Source organism: Simochromis diagramma, unplaced genomic scaffold (genome assembly GCF_900408965.1).
Source record: "Simochromis diagramma unplaced genomic scaffold, fSimDia1.1 OVJJ01000304.1, whole genome shotgun sequence".
Classification (NCBI taxonomy): Eukaryota; Metazoa; Chordata; class Actinopteri; order Cichliformes; family Cichlidae; genus Simochromis; species Simochromis diagramma.
The window spans coordinates 2844296-2871132 of NW_024387030.1; the positions used below are offsets into that span (position 1 = coordinate 2844296).

The following is a 26837-nucleotide window of genomic DNA, read 5'->3' on the forward strand; positions in this document are numbered from 1 at the left end:
AATAGAATACAGAGTTATTGGAAAAAAAAATATTAACTGTCATCACTGCCTCAGGTGTATTCTCTGCTTCTGTGTCTCACCATCGCCTCCATCCGGGCCCTCCGCTCCTCCTCATCCTTGCGTCGCTGCATGTTCTCGAGGTCCTGTCGTGCTTCGGTGAACGACTGCAAGAAGGTGTCGAAGATCCCGAAAAACTCATCCGGCTGCATTCTCCCTTCTTCCTCCCCAAAGTGCTTCAGAGATTTGGCAAACTGCACAAAGCACATATACCGTCATTAATAAACAATTTTAAACACATTGAAACAAAATGCGTCATTATACAGGCTGGACATGAGCATATGAGCCTGCTCTTCAAATTCATCTACTGCCATTCATGCTGGAAATTAACACACACACACATACACGAGTAAGAAATGACTGCATGATTTGACCACCGTATGTCCACCCAGTTCTGTTCAAGCTGTTCGGTGCTCTGCGCCAGGACAAAGCCTGCAGCCAAACATGCTCTACATTCCCACACTGAGCTTTGTGCTGCAGTACTACAGACCACTACACGCACACACATACACACAGGCCCAGTCACAGTCCTAAAACACAACAAGATACAATCCGTACTGCGCAGAGGCCATGGTTTGAGGCAGATACTAGCAAGACAGGTTATTTGTGGAAAAATTTGGATTTCATAAAGCGTAACTGTCACACATGTATTTGGTTTAAGACGATAAACAGGCCACATTGAAAGAGTGAAAGTGTGAGTCAGTATTCTTAAAAAAGGGTAGCAGCTGTTCATTCTATCATCTGAAAAAAAAAACAACCAAACATTTGGGCACTTTTATAAATTTTGCAAAAATAAAGTTTCAAAATACACTCAGGGTGAGGCTACATTCAAGCACAATCTGCAAAGCGCATTTGAAGCTGGTTTTTTTTGGCCATTTGGTTGGAACAGAACAAGCTGGGTAGTTATTCTTTATTTATCTCCATTGGGAAAATGTAAAACATCCCAAGTGTTAGGAGAAGCAAGTCCTCAAAAGCCCCCAGGTGGCCTTTCAGGGTTCATTCTCCTGTGCCCAGGTCAAGGGCACGGGGGAATGAACCCAATGCATTTTTAACATTGGAGAAAAACAAGATCTCCTGGAAAAACTCCAAACCCAAACCATGAGTATTTATCCATACTCTGACTTCCTAGATATCGCTAAAGGCACCATGGAAATCTCAGCTGAAGAAAATGCATGTGATTTCTCAAAATCCAGTTCAGAAAGAAAAAGAATCAGAAAGGGTTTTATTGCCGAATGTTGAGCAGGTTTACAACATTAGGAAATTTCTGCGGTGCTTAGTGCAAACATACTGTCATAAACGCTTAAATAGATATAAAAATAAAAATAAGAATAAGCTTAGTTCAGCTTAGTTATTAGCGTTCTCTCTCATTCGTTAATTAAATTTCAGTTGAACTTTATTTTATTTATACAGCACCAAACCATCTCATGGTGCTTTTTATTGTAAGTACTTGAATGGTGGGAAATGCGGGAAAAAGAGAAGAGAAAACAAAAACAACAAAGAATGAAATCAAACTATGGGAGCAGGCAAATGTTGAAAATATATGCCATGCTGAAGACAAAGAGAATGAAAAGAGGAGAGTGTGCATCAAGAGGAGCATCCAATTGTCTGAGCCTATATACAGCATAACTTAGGGATGGTTCAGGGTCATCTGATCCAGCTTCTAATAAAAGTTTCATCACTAAATTAAAGTTTCATCCTCATCACTGCTTTCATATTCATTTTTGTTTCACTCCTTCCTATTCTCACAGAGTCATATTTAAAGTCAAAATTCCCCAGCTTTTAGGGTAAATAAAATATATCTCATCTCAGATCACTAACAAAGAATCTTCATATATTTACTCTTTTGGTTGATTTATTTCAATACAATAAACAATAAATGGTACATGTTAAACCCTTTAGGTAAAAACAGCCTCTGTTATTCTCTTCTGCACTGTGCTATTATCCTCTGTCTCATCTTCAGGGAGAGTTCAGTGACAGTAAACATGACTCTAGTTTATATGAGGTTAGCATCATACTGAAAATTGGTCCTCGTGTTGTGATAAAACCATCCTGTCATTATGGTACTAGTCTCCATGGCAACCCCACCGTCATCACTCTCTCTCTCCTAGTAATTATGTGTCTGGTCAAATCTGTTTCCTCTCGTCCCCTTGGGTCTGAGCTAAATGAGTAAACACACACACGCGCGCGCATGCACACACACACGTACTCCTGCACACACAATAAAATGAAGAATGTGAAGTTACAACACTGTGCAGCTCATTTCACACAACCACTAAAATAAACACAGGCAAGCTCTGTGAGAGAGCCAATTATCTCTTTGCATTCTCTGATTATTTATTGTGCCTTATTTTTATTAATAATAGAGTTTAAATTATGACTTTTTCTTTAAAAAAAATAAAATAAAATAAAACTCTGTTGTTCAAAAACACTCAATGAAAACCTGTATGACTGATCTGTTTACACATTAGGTAAATCATATTTTATCCAACATGAAAACCCTGTACGAGATGATCGGTCCTCCTGTGATGATCAGTGAGCAGCGGTGTGGTTTCATGCTTAGAAAAAGCACCGTAGATGTAATTTTTGCTTTGGAAGATGAGATGTTGATGGAGAAGAACAGAAACAGTTGCTTTGTGTCTTTGTGGATCTAGAGCTAGGGTACCAGGGGAGAAATTGTTGTGCTCTATGAGAAAGTTAGGTGAGACTGGGGTATGACATGTATAAGGACAAGTGTATGCTAGGAGTGACAGATGGGTTCAAAGTGGGAATGTGATTACATTGGGGATCTAAGCTCCTTCTTGTTTGCAACAGTGATGGACAGGTTGACAGATGATGTCGGGCAGAAGTCTCTGTAGACTCTGATGTTTGCAGATGACATTATGATCTCTAGGGAGGAGAGTCTGGAGACCAGATTGGACAACATTAGAAATGAGCACATCAGAGAGATACCCTACCCTAAAGGTAGCAGCTGAAAGAAGCAGATGATACAGCTTCACAAAAAGTGATAAATGCTGTCAGTACTCATCTTTTAGAGGCAATTTATGCACCTTAAAATAAATTAATTAATTACAAAAATAGTCAAAGGAAATCCTAGGGTAAGTACAGTTGCTGAATGGAGGCATTTATTACAGCATGACACACTAAAAGGCCCCAACTGACAGAGAGGAGGATGCACATGCACAGTCAGCCTCACCAAGTCATTTGTCTGGAGGCATTGGCTAATACGAACATGCTGCCAAGCAAGCTAAAGAGGCACTTAGAAAGTAAACATTGCTTCTGAGAAAAACTCTGGCTACTCAAAAAGAGTGCTGGCTCTGACTCAAGCATCCTCCAATGCTTAAACATCAGATACTCCAAAATCCAAGTACTGATCAGCCACAACAACCTGCTGGCCTAAGATCATGTAGGCACCAAAACAGCTCAATGAAACCTAAAGGTTCCCAGTTTAAACTTGTAGCAAGACGATCAGTGTTACATCTTCTGGTGTATTTCCAGATGAGTAAAGGTTCTAGACAACTTTCAGTCATTTTGGTATATATGCTTACAATCTGAGCAATGCTTCTGATTTTGAGTCTACCATATCTGCAACCAGTCAGTCTCAAAATAATTTAGCAATTGTTTACTTCTTAAAACAGTCAGAGGCTCTAACAGAACTGCATAGAGCAAAATATGTCTACTAGCTGGTAAGTTAAGCTTAAGCAGACCCTTTAACTTTAACAATAACAACGACAACAACAATAACGGTGGTTAACACTGTTGCCTCACAGCATGAAGGTCCTGAGTTCAATTCCATCATCAGGTCGGGGTCTTTCTGTGTGGAGTTTGTATGTTCTCCCCGTGCCTGGGTTCTCTCTGGGTACTCCGGCTTCCTCCCACAGTCTAAAGACATGCAGTTAGTGGGGATATGTTAATTTGAAACTCTGAATTGCCTGTGGGTGTGAATGTGAGCGCGAATAATTTGTCTGTGTCTATGTGTTAGCCCTGCGACAGACTGGCGACCTGTCCAGGGTGTACCCCTGCCTCTCGCCCTAAGACAGGTGGGATAGGTTACAGCCCCCCCGCGACCCTGAAAAGGATACGCGATAGAGGATTGATAATAATAATAATAATAATAATAATAATGACAACAACAACAACAGGCAAACGTGAAAAATGCTGTGATGGATTAATTTGATCAAGTCTCTACAGGGTGGTCATTATGTTGATCTTTAAAGACTTAATAGACAGAGTTAATAAGTACCTGTAAGGTGGCAAAACAGGCACTGTATTAAAACTACAGTTCAGAAAGCTTTGGAGAAGGTTTAGCAGCAGTATAAAGAAAAAACGTCATTTAAAATAAATGGACCCAGACATCCAGGGACTCTGGTTTGGTTGTATGAACAATGAAAGTGTGACTTGAAAAGCTCTGCTATGAAGGTAGATTGATGACACAGGAACAGTCTGCAATGTTCTTTTTGGTGGCCAAATTCACATTAGTTCTTGAACTTTTTCAACAGGCCACCTTTACCACTATTGCTCATAATTCTTTTAATCTTTTGATTTTTCATTCACTTGGCTTTCTCTCTGACTTTTTTTTGACAAAACATGAAGCTTTGATTCTTAACTTATGGGTCTGAAAATGTAAGCCAGTGCTGAGTTTTTTAAACAAGCATTCTTTCTAACAGCCAGCAGGGGGTGTCTCGTCTGGTTGTAAAAATGTGATCGTGTAGAAGCCTTTAGGAAAATGAATCTTGTTCTGTAAGATCATTGAACAGTTAAAAAGGTCTCCACTGCTAGTTTCAAGTCTTACTAAACACAACATGATGTTTGTTTTGTAAATTAATGACCATATTAGAGTTAGAAAGAAGGGTGAAACGGGGTAAATATGCTTATCTTTATATAAAATCTTTGACTGCTAATATAAACCAATCCTGGCTTTTTTGAAATAATTCCATTCCCTCCTCTTGAAACGTCTCTCTCTATAACTCACAAGAACAACCGTAATCCTTTCTAGTGATTTTTCCACTGTGTGTATCTCCATCACTGACATGCATGCAGACATGCTTGTTGCCATGGGTGCTGTGTGAGCCTCAGCAGGCTGCCTGCTCCATTTAGTCGTTTTTTACCTTGTTGAGGATGAAGCGTACGCCCACACTTCCATCTTTTTATTCCTCTGGAAACTTAACAGGGCGTCAGAGGGCCTCGACAAGCACTGAATCAGTGTGTCAGACTCCCCACTTAACAACCACACAGGCACAGTCTGGGCTGGTGAACACAGGTCTTTTTGTTTTACAGCGGTGCCCAAATCCTCCCCTTCTCTTCCAGTGACGTTCCAACTAGAACATTTTCCCTCCATTTTTTTTTTTTTTTTTTTACTGACCTCCTCCTTCAACAAATAATTAAGCAAAGACGAGGCTCAACCTGAAACACACGTCCTCCTTTCAATTGGTTCATGGCATAGACTGTATGTAAAATATGCAAATGGACAATGTGATGCCACTTGTTGGCTTTTTGAAGACAATTCTGATGATAAAATGTGCTAATACTAAGATTCATAAGGTTTCAGCGTGCCAGAATCGACATGCTAAATGTGCAGCAGATCTCCCAAGGCCCGGAAATTAAATAACGCGTTCACATAAATCTTTTCAACACTTTGGGATTCTCAAAGTCCCACTGATATCTTCAACTTACATACCTCCTGCTATACATCAATACATGAGACAGCATGGTTCAAAGGGCATTTGTCCCAGTGGTAAAAAAGAAAAGTGTGTGAATTTAAAACACTAACATTCAGAGACAGAAACAAAGAGAAGACGTAGGGGGAGTACGGGGTAATCTTTCAATGCTGGGTTTCCCCGACCTGCCTAAAGTCATCCCGCTGGACAAAGAGGGATGCTCAGAAGTTTCTTTTTCCCCCCATCAGTTTCTGTAATTTTCAACTTTCCTGCTATTCTGTCTTTCTGACATGAAAGCTTGGCAAGTTGCCTCGCCACCCACACGCTCATATGAACTTACACTTACAGTACGACCCAAATATGAGCGGTTAAATATTTGGTTACCTTGTCCTTGGCTTCACTCAGCTGGTCCTCCAGTTCAGAGAAGCTGAAGCCAGCCACCGTGATGAAGTCACCAATCACGGCCACAAACTTATCCCCTCGTTCCCTCGTCCTGCTCTGCTGGTAGTGCAGCTCCTGATGCGGGTAAAACGAGACGAGAGGCGTGTGATTGGTCGGTCTCTGAGGCTGAAGCATGCTTCATTACAATTAGTTTCACTTAAGCTTTCTTGGAACTCGGATGTGCGTATTTGTGCTGTAGCGCTCGTGTTTGCGTGTGGCAGAAAACATGACATGTCGCTTTCTGTGTCGCAGAGCGTGGAACATTACCAGCATTTAAACACCTCGCCCTGCTGCCCATCTCCGCACTGCTCGAAAACATAATTACAGACAGGAGAAGAACCGATGGGAGGGAGCGTGACACAAACGCACAACAACTTACCGCCTCCAGTGCCTTCAGTCCACTTCTGATACTATGCACTTCTTTTTCCAACTCTGACAAACTGCAGAAGAAGGAAAGACAAATATGAAGACAACATTTGTTAGCTGTTTATTTATGTGTGTCACAACTCACATTGTCTGTTGCTTTTTATCAAGAATTTCCTCAACATATTAAAAATCATAAACAATTTTACTCAAGTAACAGCTGACACGGTCCTACTGTAACCACATGCAGTCAGAGGGAGAAATGCTCTTTTCCCTCAAGTGAAATATTGCACACTTACTTGACTTTGGCAGCTTCTGGTACGCTGCCGAGGTCCTGCTGGATGTGAAGCGTGTCTGGGTAGTTCTTCTCAAAGATCATGATCAAGTAGTGCAACATGGTTATGTTCCTAATGAATAATAAATAAAAAGAAAAATAGAATCGAGCAAAACAGAATTAACCAAAGTAATTTATGGAAGGATAAGGAATAGCCTCCTTTATTTTTGCTCACTTTATTTAAAACACAGGTCTTTGCTATTATTTCCATACTAACTATAAGATACATCAACATATACAGAAATTGCACTGGCACAAGAGTTGCAGTACATGATATTTACTGATAGATGTGCTCAGTGAGTGCACCCGCTGAGCATGGCACAGTTCTGTGCATGCAACTGATGCAAGCAGTAGCTCTCTTGAGTTAGGATTTAGTATAACTGCACAATCAACATCAGTATCTGAGAGGTTTTTTTTTACCATTTAAAGATGAGCAATTGCAACATGAACATGAGACAGAGCTGAGATACTTAATCCTAAGGCAAAGGTGTAAAGTAAACTAACAAAAGGAAACAAATGTACTTGTTTCAGTTGTATTAGGGCTTAAGGTTTGAATTATTAGGGCCGTGGGCTCTTTGACTGACAGGTAGATGGAAACACAGCCAGCTGTGGTTGCTAGCTGCCGGCTAGGATTTAGCTCAGCCTGTTAGATCATTGAACTAGATCTCGGGAGCATGTTTGTGCTGCTGGTGTTCTTTAGATAATTTTTAATGCACCTACAACTTTTAATGCTTGCTATGCGGGTAATTGTACTGACAGACCATCTAAGAAGTCTGTTGTCAGCTTTTAGAAAGTGAAATATTCTTGGATTTATCAGCATTCTATCCGTTTTATGCACCCATAAGTCCTATAAATGCAACTTGCTAACCGAGATTGCTAAAACTGTCAACTAACCTATCCAAATAAACTAAAGCACTTATCCAAATGTAGTCACTCCAATAAACAAGCAGGCCCGCAGCGCAAGTCAACACTTGTAACAAAGTGGGTTAACTGAAGACAGCCCACCTGTCTATGCTGGACTTGGTGTCAGCGATCTTGTTGAGGCTGGAGATCTTAAACCCGAAGGCGTTGCCTCTCTGGCCTTTGTTCATGAAGTTGCCGAAGGCCAGCACCACCTCCAGGACCTGAGTCAAACGTTTGCTCCGGACCACCTCCTTGGACGCGTTCAGGATGGCTGTAGGAAAATGAAGAGGGAGAAAGAGAGAAAGAGAGAGAGAGAGGGTTGCAGCTGGAGACATCATTTAGCTGGTGACTGATATGTGTGCACTCTCAGCTTTTCATATTACATAACACTCTGGGCTTTCACCATCTCCTTCCATTCTGTTACTCTACTCAAACCCACAGACACGCATACAACCTAAAAATCACCATCCTTTTCTTCATTTCTAACATCCTTCATGATGAGTGATCAATATTTCCCAAAACAACTGGGCAGCTCGGTGGGGAAACCCATCGAGTCCTTCCATCCATCCATAAAACAGTAGAGGGAGGGAATATTCCAAACATAACTCTGTAGTGTCAGCCTCTTTCCTCCAGAGAGCTGCAAGGTCTGGCAAAGTGCAGGTGGTTCCCTGTCTCCACAGAGGAAACCTCAGTGTGAATGTGAAAATCATTAACAAGTTTCATCTTGTTATTGTTACAGTTCTTTGTGCTGTGATGCAGCATGGGAACCAGTCTTCTGGCTCTGCTGTCAGGGTTCTGCTGGCTGAACACCGCGCTGTCTTCTGAAAGGCTTCTATTGAACCTGCTGGGTGGTCCAGGGAAATATAGACTCATGCAGAGTATATGACAAAGCAACATGAATAATAAAAGGGGATGAACACTTTATTACGGTCATCCACAAACTGTGGTTTGCAAATATTTTGGGATTCTGGAGGTCTGAGTGGATCCACCAACTCACAGGATGCCTGTACTTTATTTCCAGTCCATCGAGGGATCAGAAGCAGAGGCGCCGAATTCATTTTAAAAGAGGGGATCCAAAAAAAGCAAACAAATAAAGTCTGTATCCAGAGAGATCTGGACCGGAAGTGAAGCTGCTGTTTATGACTAAAAAGCATGTTTTACTACACCGGTGACATTTTTAGAATGTGACCAAAGTGAATAAATACTGTGGACATGACATGCAAAATGTCACTTAAGTAACAGTAACAGTGTTACACACGCGCTGTATGTGTGGTTAATAAAAGCATTTTGCCCATATTCATTATGTGTGTTAATGCTACATACAACACAATCTCTGCAAGCTGTGCAAGACATTAAAGACAGTTGACAATTGATTTTCACCACTAGGAGGATGAGGATTTTTTGTGCTTTTTGGCTCCTACTTCAATCACTGGTGATTAGCTGTAACATTTTACTTGTTCCCAGACAATCTGACAAATGTCTCACTGCACACACAAGCTGAACTACCAGTCAGCAAATAAAACGTTGCTCTCATAAGTGATGTGATGCTCATCGAAGGCCAGAAAAAAACATTCAGGCCAGCAGAGCAGTGTCTTTAAAGTAGATCTGGCTCAAAGAGACTCAGTCACAACACACCCTGTGCATGCACATGCATGCACACATGGCTATGAACCTCACTGGAAGCCTTTTCCCTCACCCTTTGAAGTTAGCTGCAGCATTTACAAGAGACGCTCTCCCCTCTTAACATAGGCCAGCTTTCCAAAACAGCCTCCCTGGTAACCTGAAAGCTGGCTTGATGGGGGGGAAAAAACCCATACATAGTTGACCGTCCTCTCGCATCATGCACACACACACACACAAATTTAACACAAAGGTAGGATTGTGAAAAAGCTTTGGTCTTGGTGTTCGCGGCTGATGACATTTCTAGTGTGGGAAACGTTGTTTTGTTTCTGGGTGTGTAACTGTGTGCCCTAAAAAGAAAATAAGTGCTCGAAAATGTAATCTTCTTTTCCATTTTTCTGTCAAACTGCGTCAAAAGACTGTTTGACGACAGTTCTGATGCATGAATCGAATCTAAGGTCAACTAATATTTCTGGCTTTCTAAGGAAAAGCTGCCATTATGCAATATTTTATGACTGTCTCCACCCCATCTGAAGCAATCAGCTGCAAGCTCCATTCTTGCTCAACATAATCTGTAAAAATAGGTCACAAATACATAACTCCATTTTATGGCAACTGTGTGTGTGTGTGTGTGTGTGTGTGTGTTTTTGTTTTTCCTCTCATTACTCAGCAGCAGCACTGAGGGGCACTGGCATTACAGTTCTGTTTTAAAAGCCAAATAATCTAGTTAATTTTTCACTGTTTGCTTTTCACTGTTCATATAATTAAACATTTTTTTAACCATATTTCTCTTTTCCTTTAGCTGCCACAAAATTTAAATCCCTGCTGGATTTGGTTTCCTCACGTCAGCACACATGTGCAGCTATGGTGCAGAGAGAAGTAGCAAGAAAAGCCTCGATGAAAACATGAAGCAAAATTTTCATGCACATAGAAAGCCAATGCAATGACGGGGCATTGGCACAAGTTTGAGCAGGGCAACACAAATGGAGGTGAATTCCAGTTTGGACGAGTGAAACTGTCACTGATGTGTTTTATACAAAAATGGGGATCCAAGAAACAAAGTTCATGTTTACATAACCTTACAGTGGCCTCGGAGGTGTTTGTTCTTACCTTCAACCTTAGGCTTTGTTTCAGCAAGACGCTCTGCAAACTTCTTCTTAAAGAACAGAGCCTGCAGTCTCTGCTGGTAATGGTCAATTCTGTTGAGGAGAAAAGAGTGACAGAGGGGGGGAAAGGGGGGAGGTGAGTTACATCTGTCTCCAGGGGAGTCCAAGTTCAAAGCTAGAAGTCACTCAACTGTGCAAAACTCCCTCTCTCAGTTTTCACTGCATTATCATCCAATAAGCGCCTATCAAAATGGAGAGTTGACAAATGGATTTGTTAAACTTGCTCAAAAGTTCACCAAAGGAGGGGGTGGGGGGGATTTCAAAGAGTGACTCAGGATATTAAATTGCAAAAAAAAGGAACTAACTAATTCCCAGATGTGTTCCTCAGACCAGCGGATATGTGGTCAAAAGGGTAGTAGCAGAGGAAACAAAGCAGAAAGGTGATATTTCATTAAAAGGAAACAAATAGATTTGTCTGTCAGGAAAAAACGAGTTCTGAGAACAAGAACAGCATCCAGGAAAAAGGCATTGATTTAGGCATTGGTGTTACTACAGTTGTCAAAACAAGACTAGTTTCTTCAGCTAAAAAAATGAATCACACCCAAGCTTGAGGCTTGTTTGGGATTCCACCCTTGTCTCCGTGCATTGAAAGCTATCAATTTAGCACCCATTCCCTGACTGGATGATCTTTTCATTTTGCATTAAATCTGTTGCAGCTTCTTAGAAATTAAGTTCCTTTAAAATTAGTAAATTAAAACTGCAGTGAAACATATGAATTATACGCCTAACCTAGCATGGATGTTGTTACCTGAAGCTGAGTATCACACTATGTTTACCTGCTCATCTCAAAGAGGAAGCGATCAGCTCGGGCCATCCGCTCCAGCTCATGTTTGTGCTCCTCCAACAGGTCAATATCACTTTTCTCTGGGACAAACTTCAAAAGCTAGAAAGACAACAAGAATCCAAAAGTTCACACAGAAGACTGTTGGCAGCATTTTAAACGACAGAATTGGGTCTGTTTTAATGCCGTGGAGCAACAATATTTAACAAGAGATTGTAGCTTTGTGCCTTGTGTACAAAGATTTCACAGGCTGCTCTTAATCTAATCATGAAATTAGCAACTGTAGGTAATCTGCAAATTCTTCTTTATTTTACATTTAGACACATTATTGTTAAACTCCATGCAGTGAACAACATCTCATTTTTTTACTTTTACTCTTTGCGAAATGTTTCACCTTGTTATTTTACTTTACAATAATGCACCAATCCCAAATAAATATATTATTAAGATTTACTAACTATTGCATTCTGCTTTTATTCACTTTTTTTTTTTACATTGCCTCAGATTCCTTTGAAGCTTGATTATCATCAATAATTACATTTTCTTCCCATAATAAAGCAAGTATAGGGACATTGTTTTGACCCAACCAGTCGCAAAAAACCTGAAAAGCTTATTTTCACTGGACCATACCTGCTCCAGCATATCTTTAGCAAGCTCTTCTCTCTCATCCATCTCCAGGATTGCCCTCTTGATTTCTTCATTGCTCATTTTTAATCTAAAGGGTTAAAAAAACAACTTTATTACAGTAAAAGAACTACTAGTGGACTAGCTCATTGCTCATAATACCAGCCTGGACCAGTGACAAACCCCGGGAACACTGCCAGCTGTTTTCAGTGCATCTGATCACTGAGCCGGGTTGCAATCAATAACAGCATTGTTAGTCTGTGCAGCAAACCCTTATTGACCAACTGCTGACCTCATTTGGGTCTAGTCTGTAGCCCAGGGTCATTTGCTATTGACTCGAAAAGGAGTTCAGGGACCACGCTGATGTTTTGTCAGACACACAAAGAGCTCAGAAAGCATATGTATTGATCTGTAGAGGGGGTAGAGCTTAAATTCTCAAAAGGGCTTCGGACCAGCGCTATTAGGAGACAGACAAATAGGAGCCATATTGCCAAGTGGATCTTAAATGATGACAATTGATTCGGGTACAGATGCAGAGGGATTCAAAAGCCCTTGGGTGGGGGACTAGGGTTGAATAAATGCGAGTTAATATAATGTAAGCGACTCAATGTAGAGTCTGCTTGTAGCTGAATGTGTAATAATAGACCGGATTTTCACAGTAGAAATCAGAACATTACTTTCCAAGATGTTGCTTTAGCTATATAATGCTTTCAGATAAAGATGTATGGATTGAGTTACACTCACAGATGGCCTAGGTGTCCATTAAAAACACATTTCTGGCTCTAGATGCATGAAGCCATCATTCCAAGCAGCTCCCACACAGAGTTAGTGCTCTAACCCCTGACCTAATGTTACTTATTTATCAGTGGTCTGCACTGAGGCCATTTCTTCAGCACTATAAAACTAATTAGCAGATAATTACTGTGGCTGAGTGAGCTCCAACCACTGCAAATACAACAAAGCAAAAACATAAAATAAAATAAAATAAAAACAACAAACATGCTGCAAGTAGTCCAGGAAAAAAAAAGCTGGGAAAGTCTTGGAAACAGTCATGTTGGACCTAAGATGAAGGAATTAGCTGGAAAAGATAGGTTTCCAGAGAAGATCTGAATATGAGTAAAAAGAAAAGATTAAAAAGGCCTAAGTGAAAAGGTCCTGTTAGAGTTACACGAGGCATGAATCTAGAAATCAGGACTAAAAAGCTACTGGTTTAATGACCTAAGCGAACCAGGCTTAAGAGTGTTCCAGGTCTGAGAAATAACCTGAGGCTATATGTTTCACTTGTTTATAATATTTTAAATATTTTTTATAAAATTATTGCTTAATTTAATGAGGAGGTATCCAATATAACACTGTCACCATAGGCAAAAATATTCCTACATTTACTTCTCAACTATCAGGAAATAAGCCTGCACACTTCAAAATAAAACCAATAATCTCTCCAGACTGTAGTGGAGACTGGATGTAATAAAAGCACGAAAGACCTTCTCAAGCTCGTTAAAATAAATAAAGAAATAAAAGCCGTCTCATTGAAGAAAATAATCAAATATGAAGCCAACATTCTTCATATGAGATTTGCATGCTGAGAAGAGTCCGGTGTCAGCGATGCATGTATACGTGAGAGGACAAACAAACCTTTAGCTTTGAAATAACCTGATCTATAAGTCTAATTCAAGAGAAAAATTAAAAAAATAAAGCCGGACTTTTTTAGCATAACAATTACAATTTGTTACAGCATTTACAGAAGACTGACATGTATGTCATACGTTAGTGTAATCTGTATAAGAGTAACTCAAAAGGCAGCCTTGCAAGTTGCAGCGCATCGAGATCTCACAGCAGATGCTAATCAGCTGTTTACTGATGATGCGATACACTATGATTAATCATTCAAGCCGAAGCCCCTTACTTTGAAAGCAGGATGACACAATTCTGTGCACGTCTGCCATCAATGACTGACAGCTCTTTGACCTTCCGCGTGCTGACGTATATGTCATCCATCGAGCCAGTCTCTTTCTGCAGAAAGACAGAAAAACAGATTACGTTTTGCTCGCATAAAATGCAAAGCGTGCACACTGTAACGTCTTTTCCTCGCATCTGCATGACATCTTTAGCTGGTTGAGAGACGACCCCTTCTGAGCGTTTAACAATGTGATAATTTAGAACAGATTCACGAAACTTTAAACTACCAAAGACAGTTTGTTGCAGTTGTTTAATCATTTATCAAACTCAGACTAAAAGGCTGCATTCTGGCCAAACACTTTAGTCATTCCCCAGACCTGTTTTTGCAGTTTTCTGAGGCCATAACGCACATCTCATTAAACATTATAAACTCCTTGACTCAGGATGGGAAGGGGCATGAAAACATGTGACACAAGCTGTGGAACAAAAAAATAAATAAACTCTACAGCAGGTCTTGGGCGAGGACATTTTTTTGGTGAGTCACCATTGCAAATCCAATGCAGGCAAACCTATAAACTTTGCAGAGCAACAGGAAACATGGCTGATAGCTTGATGCAAGCCAGTCAGATATTTCTGTAAGCTCTGCACAAATGTAGTATTAAAATGCACCAGGGGAAAGAACACATGTCTGAGAGGACTGCATGTTAAACGCATTCTATTTATGGTCCGATCTGCTTTCCTCCCTGCCAGAAAACGTTCTTCCTGAGGTCGTTGAGTATGACATTTGTAAAACAGATGTGGCTTGTAAAGAAAGTGTCGTTTTTCCATGCCCGTGCTGACCCAAGGTGCCTGGCAGCCGACTGAGGTTGGCACCGGGTTAGGGGGACAACTCCCATTCACTGAAAACTGCCAAAGCCCTCTCTGCACAAGCGGTGAAAGCTATTGTGCCAACTTAACCAAGTGTAACTGGAGACTTTATCTTTTCTAACAGCTATGAAGTAACAGTGATGGAAATGTGGCGTTTACAATTGCATATTCAGGCTTTTTCCAGCTGAGATTATAATGAATAATTAAAGAAATTAAAGATGATTATTGTAATTATGGTAATCAACACAATAACAAACAGGCAAGATAAGGAGTAATAAGGCAGTGATGATTGGGATTAATGTGGACCCTCTACTCATTTGTATTGGCACCATTATATTATCCAGTGATGAAAATCATATCTTTAACACTGGAGAATTATTAACCTTAGTTTAAAGCAGTGGAAAATAATCTGATTTATGAAGCGTGTATGACATAAGATAGTTTGCTGGAAGTTTTCTGCACTTCTAGAGAGATGCCAGGAGAAACCTGAGACCAACTGGCTTCAAAATTTAAAAAAAACAAAAAAAACCCAAAAAACTGCACTTTTAGTTAATTTTTCTGAGGATTTTTTCCCCCCCAAATTCTCCACCATGCTCACTGGTTAATGTTGTTGCTAAATTTGGTTTTACTCCACTCACCGAGACTCTTTTGGTGAAGAAAGCTTTGGCTGGAAATGGTGCTAACGAGGGCAGTGAGATTGAACGGAAACTGCAAAACCATGGGCCATAAAACCAAAACAATTATCTTAAAGAAACGGTAAGCCTGTTTCAGCAAAAACAAAACAAAACACAAAAACAATAGGTTTTTATTCTAGGTGACCACTTTGGTGCCTAAACTGACCAAACAGAGAATGGAAAAAAAGTAATTAAGATAAGATCTCGAATGGCACACAAACTTGTGTTTCCTGGTTAAAAGTCATTTATCTGATTTGGACCAACACCACGCCCTCTGCCTCTCTTTACTGCCTTTGTAGTACTAGAGCCTAGAATTAAGCTGAAAACAAAGCCAACACAAAAAATTGCAGTTCCTCTAGTGGCCTCTAGTGGCCACTAGTGGTTGCTAGCTCCCACAGTGTGTCAAACCGCAAAAACTTGCATGTTAAACCATTTAAGTTTACAGCAAACATAAACATGTGTACAGCTTGGTAAAAAAAATGGTTCATAAAAATTTTACAGTGCCTAATTTCTTTTCTTTTTTTAATAACTTCTCCACCTGGATATTGGCGGCTTTGTTAGAGAGGTATATGCCCACATAGGTAATGGATGCTTGTAGCTGTCTTGCTACACTACGTTTGTGAAATTGGTGCCTTCTGGATAATTACTAATATAAATATCTAGGAATTAATATGATTGTTGGATGTGCAATTGTATGGACCATACAGCAGTTCTGGTTGGTTTTAATGTTTCCTTAGTCTGTTAGCAAAATTAGCAGATATGTGGGTCTGTCTAGCTAGCTGTCAAGCTAGCTCGCATTTGCTGCTAACATATTAGTCCACTGTCATCTAAATATAGTAACTTCTGGCTCCAAAAAGCCAGCATGGTGGTAATGGTAATGCTAATCTTACAGCTTTACAATGTCCCCAAAGCCAAAAGGTGATATCACTATGGCCACATCCATCTTTGATATACAGTCTATGGTTTTTGCATATCAACTCCACACAATGCTAGAGAGATATTTGATTTGACTGATGTTTTTGTTCTAACATATTTAGGTATAATAATGTTGAGAAACGTTCAGGGCTGCAGTGCATGTGTTCTGTCGTTAAGCTATGAGAATGCTTTGGCATTAGGAAACTGCACAGGATAATTTTATGTCATAACTTTTACACTGTATGACTTATCATTAATATTCAAAATCTTGATGCTAAGGTATGCCGATCAAAGTTCATACATTCAAACCCATTCATTACACTATTCTAGCTGGCTGGCTGCTTCTTTGTTGCAGAAGAGAAAATAACAGAGAAATAAAGATGGTTGAGAAGCTAGAGGATTTAAACTCACCTGTTTGAAGGATTGGTTAGTGAGCAGGTCCTGCCCAGGCAGTCGAAGAGTGCAGAGAGACACAAAAAAAAATTGAAAACACATGCAAAGATTAGCACATCAAGCAGAAAAAAGGTGGTGGCTAGAGCAAAGAAATATAACTACGCACACTACAAGCTGAAGCCGGGAAGCCCTCTGTGAGAAAAATCATCTACCGTCCGAGTCATCAGGGGCTCATGAATCTAAACCTCTCTGTACTGCATAAATTTGGTTTCTGTCTTCTCAAAGAGGTCGTGATTGTTATAATGAATTTTTTTGATTGCATCTACATCTGCCCTGACGTGGAAAAACACAACCATGAAAAATGACTGCGGTAACTAATCCTACCGAGGGCAAATGTAAACAAAAGCCCATTTTTAAAGTAGAAGGACCAGTGACAAGCTTAAAATAAGTAATTATGCCATGAATAAACACTGCAATACTGTCCAGCTGAATCAAATCTAGCCAAATGGAATCGAGTTGTCAAAGCCAGGAAGATGTTGGGTTTTATGTGGCTACGTCCATAGAGATCTGAATTTAACCGTTGGCCTGTGCCAATAAAAACCTGCTCTGTATAAATAAATACCCACAGTAGATCACTGTCAGAAACAACCTCAAGTGACCCATTCCTCTTTAATAAAAGCCTGCAAAGAGAGGATGGGCTTAAGGCTGTCAGAAGGCTTTTAAGCGACACTGTAAAATACATTACAAAGGAATTCAACAATTTTAATGCTTCAAAAGAGACTTTGCATTGAGCCAACTAATTAGAGCAAATTAACATTCCACTTAAACATATTTAAATCTGTGTAATATATCAGTTGGTGTAATTCCACCCAGTATTACCACATGACAAGTGGTGTGCAATTAGTTTGTGGCACAGAGGGGTGTAATTGCGCCGCACTGTATGGTGTTGCCACCAACACAATTATCCTATTAGTTAGTGCCATGATTTAGTGAATGCCCTCTTTATTTTAGCTTTGGTAAAAAGTTTCCTGTATCGTGACTCCTCGTGACTTCAGCGGTTTCCTACATGTCGCCCTGATTCATGAGCCCATGAAGAACCAGTCAAGGTCTCACACAAATGCTCTGCAGACACTAGTGCAAAGCAGCAGCTCTGTGGCATCTCTACAATAAGGCATTCAGCAGTGAACAGCTGCTCATGTTAGCCCGGAGCTGGACCTTGGCGCTCTCAAGAGTTCCTTTTTACACAACCCACCCTTTAGCCTGTCACACACACTTTCACTAATACACACAGTTCAAGAATCTAGGCCAATATGGTACTCCACACACACAAAACAATTGCTTATACGCACACACTCTCACACTCACTTCCAAGTCATAAAACTACAAGCCACTTCCAAACAAATTCAAACCTGTTGTCTCTGATATGCTGAAAACATCTTCTCTATGTCTTTCAGGTCGAGGATCTTGAAAGCTCTCAGATCATCAATGTCGCTCCAGATGGTGCCATTGACCATGTTCTAAAAACAGGGTGGAGTGACATAAGAGGTTCATGTGTATACATGGATTCATTCACAACTGCTCATTTTAAAACTGTTACAGTTCAAAATATGAAGTCAGCATATGTACAAACAATCCCCGCGCGCCAAAATTTTCAGGCTTCAGACTGCTCTAAACACTCCACTTCAGGATGTTTTTTCATCCTCTCCTCTGTGGGATGTCACAGAGTGGGGACATCCTTACATGGTTGCTGAGGCAGACAGCTTTGGCTGTGAGCACAGAAGCTGAGTGAAGTGGTAGATGGGACCTAGAATATGATGAACTGAAGGTGAACTGAAATGAAGATGCAGTGTTACATAAAACAGGAGAAAAGAAAACCTCTGAGGCTGAAAAAGCAAATGTAGAAGTTCCAAAAAATACATTTCCACAAAGCAGATATGCAAGTTACCAGAACGCCAAAGTTGAGGCTTCAAAATGAGACTCCATCTTTCCATCTTTTATATACAGTCTATGCCCAGAAGAGTCCAAAAATGATAATGTAGACAGCGAAAGCAGAATACGTCCACTTTAAGCGCTGATTTGAGTTTTATTATAATTCATATCCACTTCATATTTATTTTTGCTATTTCAGAGTAGTAGAAGTAATACTAGAAGTACTAAAGAGGAAAATTTTCTTATTTTGACAACAATATACAGACATATATATGTCAGAAAATTAATGGCCGGGCATGTTCACCTTTTATACACAAATGATAGTTCAACCCTTTTATGTAATTTTGGGAAAACCATGGCTTGAATGACCCCCACCCATTAGTTTAACAATGCAGTTTTCCATGTTCACTCACCTCTCCTAGTTTGGCCCAGTTGAAGGACTTCAAAGGATGTGAAGGCTGAGGGATGGACTTGGAGTGCATGCTGCTCATCGAGTTAAACGATGAGGGAATGGGAGGAGGCGGAGCTCCAAAAATAGGTGGGGCTCCTGGTGGAGGAGGTGGTGCCCCAGGTGGAGGAGGTGGAGGTGGGGGAGGCGGGCAACTGAATGGTAGAGGAGGTGGGGGTGGAGGAAAGCCGCATGTCATAGGTAGTGGAGGCGGAGGCATAGGGCCGCCAGGAGGAGGAGGGGGAGGTGGGAAGGATACATTTCCGCCCTGCTGGAGGTCAAATGAAAGATCAGTTACTAAATAAACCGTAAAAAAGGGATTACAAATTACTTTAAATTGATGAATAAATTAAACATAAACATTAGCAGCTCACAGCGATGTCATTGATGCGCGACGACAGGTCCAGCACTTGTTCCCGGGCCGAGCGCAGCTCCACACCTTCACGCTGTAGTTTATCCTTCATCTTGTTCAAAGTTTTCATCATGTCCTCTTTTTCCTGCGTTTTGGTCTCACACTCCCGCTCTTTCCGCTCCAGTTTAGCTAGCAGCTCTGCATGCTCTAAAATCAAACAGTGGTGGGGCAATGGGTTGTCACGGTATTAGCAGATTTGGATAACAGTGAATACAGGCAAGAAGAAAGATAAAACCATGATGAATTCTGGTGAACTTTAGCTTTACCTTTTCTGAATTTCTCTGCTTGTTCTCGCCATTGTTTCACCTCATTTTCATTGACCAACCTGTGAGGCAGACAGACAAGAATAAGCACAGAGAAAGTAGACACTGGTCTGCAAAGAATTCTTGCATATAAGAGGAAACTTCAGTCCAAACATGTCAATACAGGACATTTGAGAAACCCATTGATCAGGGTTACTTCTGCTTTACTTCATCTTTGCGAAAGGGATTGAGATTTATTTCCTGCATTGACCGGTTTGTTGCAGTTTCCTCTTTTAAGCATCGTTATACAGCATTAGTGCTCAAATAAAACCTGTCAGTTATCTGTTATGAGTTCTAACTCCTGGTTCTTGGCTCAGATTGAGGTTATGTTTAGTTTTAAAATTAAGGTTAAAGGAGGTAAGGAATGCGCATTGCCGATTATTGTACATGTAAACAAAAAACACAAATATGAGATATAAGTGTAAGTTAATAAATATATTGTATTTAGTGGGATTTTTTTTTAATTGTAGGAGAAATAGTGGAAAGTGAAACCTTGAGCTCCACTGGTAGCTTTGGCTAGAGTTGAGAGAAAAACATGTTGCATCATCACTACTCACAGGAAAGCTGTTCTTAACAAGGAGCCTAAATACATAAAATATTAGACAATCAATGCACCAAAAATAGGATTGTAATAATAAATAATATAATTCAAAACATTATTTTTTAAAAGAAGAAATTTATTTTTGCATTAATTGCTGTGTTTTGATTTATTTGCGTGAATTTATCAGTTTACCCACTTAAATTTTGTTTTTTGTTTTTTTTTAAACTTAACTTGTTAAATAATACATTAAGAAAATAGATGTAACTATGATTATATTAAAATACAATAGTTACAATAATTAAAATATTGCTTTCATTTATTTTTCATTATTTTTTATAATCTATTCAACAATTTAAACCAAAAAACAACAGGTAAAGATTTAGATTGTAAATATAAATTGTAATTTATTCATATATTTATTTATTTGGTTTTCATAGTTTTGGAAGTTTTGGATAGTTTTGGCACTTTTGGTCCTCCATATCCTGGCTGCCACAGAGGACAATAATACCACTGTGATGATGGTTCACACTTAAAGGCATCAATTCGCACCAGGAAAGCAAACTGGGCATTAGTCAGTTTCGGGGCCTTTAAAGTGGTCGTGTTTAAGAAGTTGATTACAGAGTCAATACTGCTCTATTTATAGTTGAAGCAATGTTAAAAGGATCCAACTGATTAAAACAAAAAGACACAATCAGTTTTTCTTGACTGGTCAAATAAACATTTTTGCATGACTGTGGAAAAATGTGATTTGTACAAGAGCGTCAATTCTGGGGTCGGGCACACGTGTGAGTATTCAGAGCCGTCGTCATAGTGACCACAGATGATGAATGACTTTGTCTCCCGGCTGTTTTAACAGTTGTTTTAACATGCGCTCCACCATCTGAGCTAACATGGCACTAGTCATACGTTTTTACCCGTTAACCGTCAGGACCTCCTGCGTGCAGCCGATCCGGTAAGGAAATCTCAGCTTATGCACGCTTTTTCCAGGCAACATTTATTTGAAGTGAGTTTATGGAAACAAGAAGAGGCTGGCAGCAAATGTAAAGTGAGGGGAAGGTTTCAACCATTCTGATGCATCTTCAGTTGATAGCAATGGGCATCCAGGCTCAGATGCAGCATCCAAGTTTGCATTCTGATCGCTACTGGAAAGAATTCTGCTCAAGCATGCTGATTGCACTAACAACAGTGGGTGAATACTTTACCAAGCTACATGTTTTATGGTGCTTTCACCACAAAGACTAAACACATTCATCTGTTATGGTAAGCTTGCTTTTAAAAATAACAAAAATGAGGAGAACTGAAGAGAAGAATGACAACACCAAGTTACGGCAAAGACAGAGCTCTAAATTCAGTCTGTGTGCACTTGTCATGTACCGAGACCCTGACTTAGCAATGATCATTTGGCTGTGCAAACCTTCTCCTTCCAAGCCATAACGCTTCCCCCTTGTCTGCCTCGCTGCACCTGAACATGGCTGACTTGGCCCAACAGCCCTCCTAATGCGATTAGAACAATTTCCTTTTGATCTCTGGCTTCCACTTCCATGCCAGTTCACGCACAGAGCAAGGTTTCCTCCGATTCAGTCCAAGACCCCCTGCTGCCACCTTCACATCACCTCAGCTTCCTGTAAAATTACATTCCCTGCTCCCTTTTACCACGTGCTCCTCTGCAATAGCCTGCAAAACCCTGTGGTTTATTGTATATGTATATGCTCCTCTGTACTAAAACACCATATTCCAGTGTTTATCTCTCCCAATCTTTGATATAGAAGAAACACATGATATCAGGGCTTTGATCTCTGTTGCTAGTGATGCTGATTAAATGCATTAACTACAAGATTTTCTCAGAAAGTTGGAGTGTTTACAGTACTGGGGGATGAGGAGAAGCTTTTGAAAAAGGCATTGAGTGGTTGATTGACTTGAATCATCACTTGCAACAATCATTTCCAACCTTTTCCCAGTGGGCATGAGGTACAAGCAGCCCTGGCAGGGTATCAATCAAGATCCTGTCATATAAATACATTACTATAGTAAAAAGCTTCATTAGCGATCACATGTCCACTGTTGATCAATGAGAGATTTCACTCACATGCGAATGATGTTCTTTACATTGAAGTTGTCCAGAGGGGAGATATCAGGGTCCTCTCCCTTGTCGTCCTGCATGACGATCTGCTGGAGGATCCGGTCTAAGAGCTGCCAGTGCTGCAGGGTGCCACCACTACGCTTATCTGTTTTTTAGGGGGGTTTTTCATGAATAAAAAGCTCAATAAGCTCAATATAAAAAGATGAACACTGAAGCAAAGTATAGCCTAGAAATACTTGATGTCTTTTCTCCCCAGGTAAATGTGAGTACTCACAGGGCATCTGCAGACAGTGTTGCAGGATGGAGAGGAGGTGTGGGTAGGAATCAGTGTGGCTCAGCTTCTTCTTGATCAGCTCAAACATGGCACCAGCACTTTTAGTATCTACATGGGTCTGTTGAGTAAACAGAAGGAATCGGTACCACACAGCTGTTTAATTACCTACAATCTAAAAGGAACACACTAATGTCAAACCAGGGAAAACTCACCATATCAAATCTTTTGGCCAGCTCAGAGTCGTCCTCGTTTCGCACCATCTCAAAGAAATCCAAATGCCTAAACAGAGAGATAAAAAATGTTCCTTCATTTGATCCCAAACTTCTGTATTTATTTAATTACCTTTAGAATTTTATTACTTGTTAATAATAACTGCTTGTAAACATTGGGGGACAATGCATTTCTTTGTAGAGTTTCAAATGTTAAAGAGGGCTTACTCTCCTCATTTCCAGCTCCTTATTTCTATTCCTAGACTGTACTAGGGTAGCATGATTCACTATATCTGATTTGGTCTTGATTGGATCTCCCGTCTATTATCTTAATCAAGCATATAAACATATAAACCCTGTTTGAGACAACAGTACCGCAGTGATACTCCATTTTAGGAAAATTAAATGAAAAGGGTGGGATGTTTTGTTATTTTTAAAAACACATCAAAGATTTAAGTTTCCATTTCTTCATCAGTGACTCACCTATCCAAAGTGGCGTTTTCGTGCTCTCTGAGCTTTTCGATGACCGGCTGTATGCCCAACATCAGGAACTCGTACCTTAGATGGAGGCGAAACTCCAGGTTGTCCTGAACATAAAGGATCAAACAATAAGAGAGGACACGAAGCTGTAATAAATCCATATGTCATATTTAATGGGACATCAGATACCTCAGAATCTTAAAAGTGTTGCATGTATCTTGGTATGTATCATCTTTAAGCAGCCTTTTAGCATAATTACAAAAAGAATACTTTGATTCCAAAACCCACTGCTATCTCTAAAATTCTCTAACAGGTCCTGTCTTTTATTTTTGTTTACTCGGTACAAAATCTTTAACTAAAAAGTCAACAGTTCTTAGAGGAAAACACCATCTATGTTGTTCATGATGATCCACAAACAAAAGCCATGCCACTGCATCTATAGTCAAAGCATGGCTGCACTTGATCGTATATTTCACTCAATTTACCTTTAAGCTCAGAATGAAACAAACTTTATTATTTGTGAACCACCTCTCCTGATGCTTTAGTGACTATTCTTACAAGTATTTAAGAAATCTCTTTCCATGAGAGTTACACTCATTAAGTTTTGTATACAGTTATTTAGAGTGTGTTTAACAGGAATGAGGCTGTGAATGCAGACCTCTCCAGCCCCAGCGTTGAGCACAGCGTTAATGAAAGACATGATGGCGGTCTTTAAGTTGACCTCGTCTCTGTAGCGTCCTGTACTTTTGTCCAGCTCATTCAGCAGCGTCTGGAAGATCAGAGGAGACGGCAAAGTTAGTCAGCAAGTGCGTTTGATCGAAAAAAAAAAAAAAAAAAGAATTGGATAGTAATTTCAATCTATATTTAATTTAACAGGCAAGCAGCACAGGGCTGCTGTTCTCAGTTCTTGCCCCCTTCTTTGCCTCTTAAACTGACCTTTGGCACTCTTTAGTATCTTAATCATAATTCAAAGAAACATTAAAAGCCCTCGTAAGTTTGAATCACTCAGCTCCTGTGGTGTTAGCTTAGCCAAGGTGGCATGATTTACCGCACACCCCAGGGGATGTATGAGATGTGGTTTGTTGATTCAGTCCTGCTAGTCACTAAACCACTACACATACTGTGACCTCCATAACTTAAGATGTCCTCACCTGCCTTTAATAACGCACGTGTGTTGACGTAACCCAAGGCCAGCCGTCTGAGGCACTGAAGCACAATTCTCCAACTTATCAAAATGACCGCAGCTTGATTTATTTTAGCATTTTCCAGAAATATTTGTCTGCCTTTACCCATAATCTATGTCTGCCTCACACTGTCAGCAAAGGCTCCTCAAGCCTGAATGTGCCACGTGACATGCCCCTGCGTTAACCTCAGATACTAACAAAAGAAGCTTCTCTTACCTGGAAGCGAGTCCTCTCAGCAGCATATTTCTGGTAATGTGCCATGGCTTGAAGCACCTTCTTGTGTCCATCTGGCACCAGGCACACCGCCCCAAGAATCTCCAGTACTGCCACTTTGGTCTTGAAGTTCTCTGTCCGGAGGCTCTGTGAGATGGTATTGATGCTCTGCGGGTGGGCCAGGACATGCGCACGGCCCTGCGAGTTGTTCATCAGTGCCTTGATGCACCCGATGACGGAGGTGTGGACGCGGCTCTCCGACGTCTCGTAGTCCATGCTGCGCAGGAAGTTGAGGAGGCAGGTGAGGCCGTCCAACTCGATGAAACGCGTAACAAACCTAATGGAGGAAAGGAGGAAAAGCGCAGGGTAAAGACTGAGCCAGTGTGCTAGTTTACAACCAACGCACAATATAAAGACAAAGGTTCATACTAAAACTGTAACCTAACCCATATTTTAACAACACAGTGAAATTCTGCTTCCATAGTTCCCGGTGATACACTGGGCCTTTCTCCTCCAGACCCCTTCCCATGTCTTCTCTCCTGCAGTTTGTGTTTTTGCCTTCTGTTTGTTAATCACAGTTTTCCTGTGCTCCACTTTTCTCTCTTCTTTTTCACAGCAAACTCTCAAGTGTTGCTCACAGGGGATCATATCTTTTGTTGTTCTTCTCCCTCTAGTGTAGCCATAGGATATAAAACTCTGTTAGAGGCCAGTAGTGGTGAACTTGCACTTGACAAATATAATGAAAGTGAAAGTGTTTGTGCCTCTGTGCTCACAGATGGATGAAAAACGTTGGGGATTCACTATGGAAATATCTTTATGGACTTCACTTTTCCATTTATCTCATTTGAAGGGGAAAAAAATCCTCAATTTTGACACTTCTCTCCTGCTGACCATCAAGTGGTTGAACTAATTAGAGAGCAGTGAGCTATTGACCTCTGTGGATGAGAAGCAGACTGGTTGATTGGCAGGCAGGACATGTAAACAGTGAGGGATGTCACATCCAGCGAGCACAGTGGGGGCTGGACTGTAAATGACCTTCCCACTCGCTAAGATTCCTGATAGGCCTCATAAATTACTTCAAACAAACAAGGGATTGTAAGGAGAAAAGAAAGGGGAGAGGAAGAGGAAGAGGAAAGAAGCATGGAGTCAAGAAGACAAAGGGACAGAGAGGAAAGAGAGCGAGAGTCTGACAAGAGGGTGCTGAGAGCTGAGATTTATTACCATTCATTGTAGCAAATACATTGTTTTGACGCTTTTAGAAGTATGCAGACCATCCCCCTCCCACTGCTGTCTTGGCACAAAGAAATGTGAAAAAATATAATGCAGAAAAATCTATTTATTATCCTTTATGACGAGGCCAGAGCTCTTCCTCTGCTCACACATGATTAATCCCAGATTTCCAGCAGATGCACTCACAGAAACTCAACCTGGCACGTCCAGTAAATCTCTTAAAGAGATATCATCCTCTGATCTCCAGCAGGCTCATACAGTATGCACGCATGCATACAGTCAGCCTCTCTTGGCAATGCATTCAGAACACTCATGCAACCTTTCAGCAGACTTTCCTGTTTGAGCGAAGACGCTGCAGTCTCCACTCAGCACCACGGTGACGAAAAAGAAATCCAACGTATGAGATATGAATTGAGTCAGATGTAGCACAGACAGTGGAAGCAGTGAAGTCAGAACAAAGCCAACTGTTTTAAGTTCCACATTATATCAGTGACAAGCCTTTGGCCGGCCACGCGCCTGTCCACGAATCGAGAGCCCACCTCAGAGAAAGAGCTTTCATAGTGGAAGAGAAATTAAGCTGAACATCGCTGTGATTAATGTATGGAAAGCTGAGGGTGACAGATGTTGTTCTTGGAGTTTGGGTTCAAAAGAGTGGACGAGATTCAAGACTTCGCTCACTGCCAGCTTCACTTCGCTCCCCAGTATGCACCGACATAACCTTTGCAGCATAACCCGATGCCCGTGCGGGCGCTTAAGCAGATACATGTAAAAATATACATGCATGTCTCTTTAAAACATTCAACAGTGACTAATCCTCTGGACCGTTACTAAACCTAGTAAGCTG

At 40.6% G+C, this 26837-nt stretch overlaps 1 protein-coding gene across 9 annotated transcripts in view; it reads right to left on the bottom strand.

Moving 5' to 3' along the window:
* daam2 (dishevelled associated activator of morphogenesis 2) overlaps positions 1 to 26837 on the bottom strand; it is a 111806-nt gene that overhangs the window by 4014 nt on the left and 80955 nt on the right. For 3 of the 9 annotated variants that reach the window (XM_040042491.1, XM_040042493.1, XM_040042492.1), the window contains exons 6-26: positions 24767 to 25100; positions 24025 to 24135; positions 23370 to 23473; positions 22890 to 22956; positions 22678 to 22795; positions 22410 to 22548; positions 20275 to 20298; positions 19747 to 19805; positions 19443 to 19627; positions 19034 to 19339; positions 18101 to 18208; positions 16710 to 16739; positions 13850 to 13956; positions 11950 to 12034; positions 11315 to 11421; positions 10483 to 10571; positions 7855 to 8023; positions 6815 to 6922; positions 6532 to 6592; positions 6096 to 6227; positions 81 to 251 (exon numbers count right to left, since the gene is read on the bottom strand). In XM_040042491.1, coding sequence (XP_039898425.1) covers positions 81 to 251; positions 6096 to 6227; positions 6532 to 6592; positions 6815 to 6922; positions 7855 to 8023; positions 10483 to 10571; positions 11315 to 11421; positions 11950 to 12034; positions 13850 to 13956; positions 16710 to 16739; positions 18101 to 18208; positions 19034 to 19339; positions 19443 to 19627; positions 19747 to 19805; positions 20275 to 20298; positions 22410 to 22548; positions 22678 to 22795; positions 22890 to 22956; positions 23370 to 23473; positions 24025 to 24135; positions 24767 to 25100 — 2614 coding nt within the window. The remainder of the gene's footprint in view (positions 1 to 80; positions 252 to 6095; positions 6228 to 6531; positions 6593 to 6814; positions 6923 to 7854; positions 8024 to 10482; positions 10572 to 11314; positions 11422 to 11949; positions 12035 to 13849; positions 13957 to 16709; positions 16740 to 18100; positions 18209 to 19033; positions 19340 to 19442; positions 19628 to 19746; positions 19806 to 20274; positions 20299 to 22409; positions 22549 to 22677; positions 22796 to 22889; positions 22957 to 23369; positions 23474 to 24024; positions 24136 to 24766; positions 25101 to 26837) is intronic. The other 6 variants (XM_040042494.1, XM_040042498.1, XM_040042496.1 and 3 more) reach the window with 6 other exon arrangements.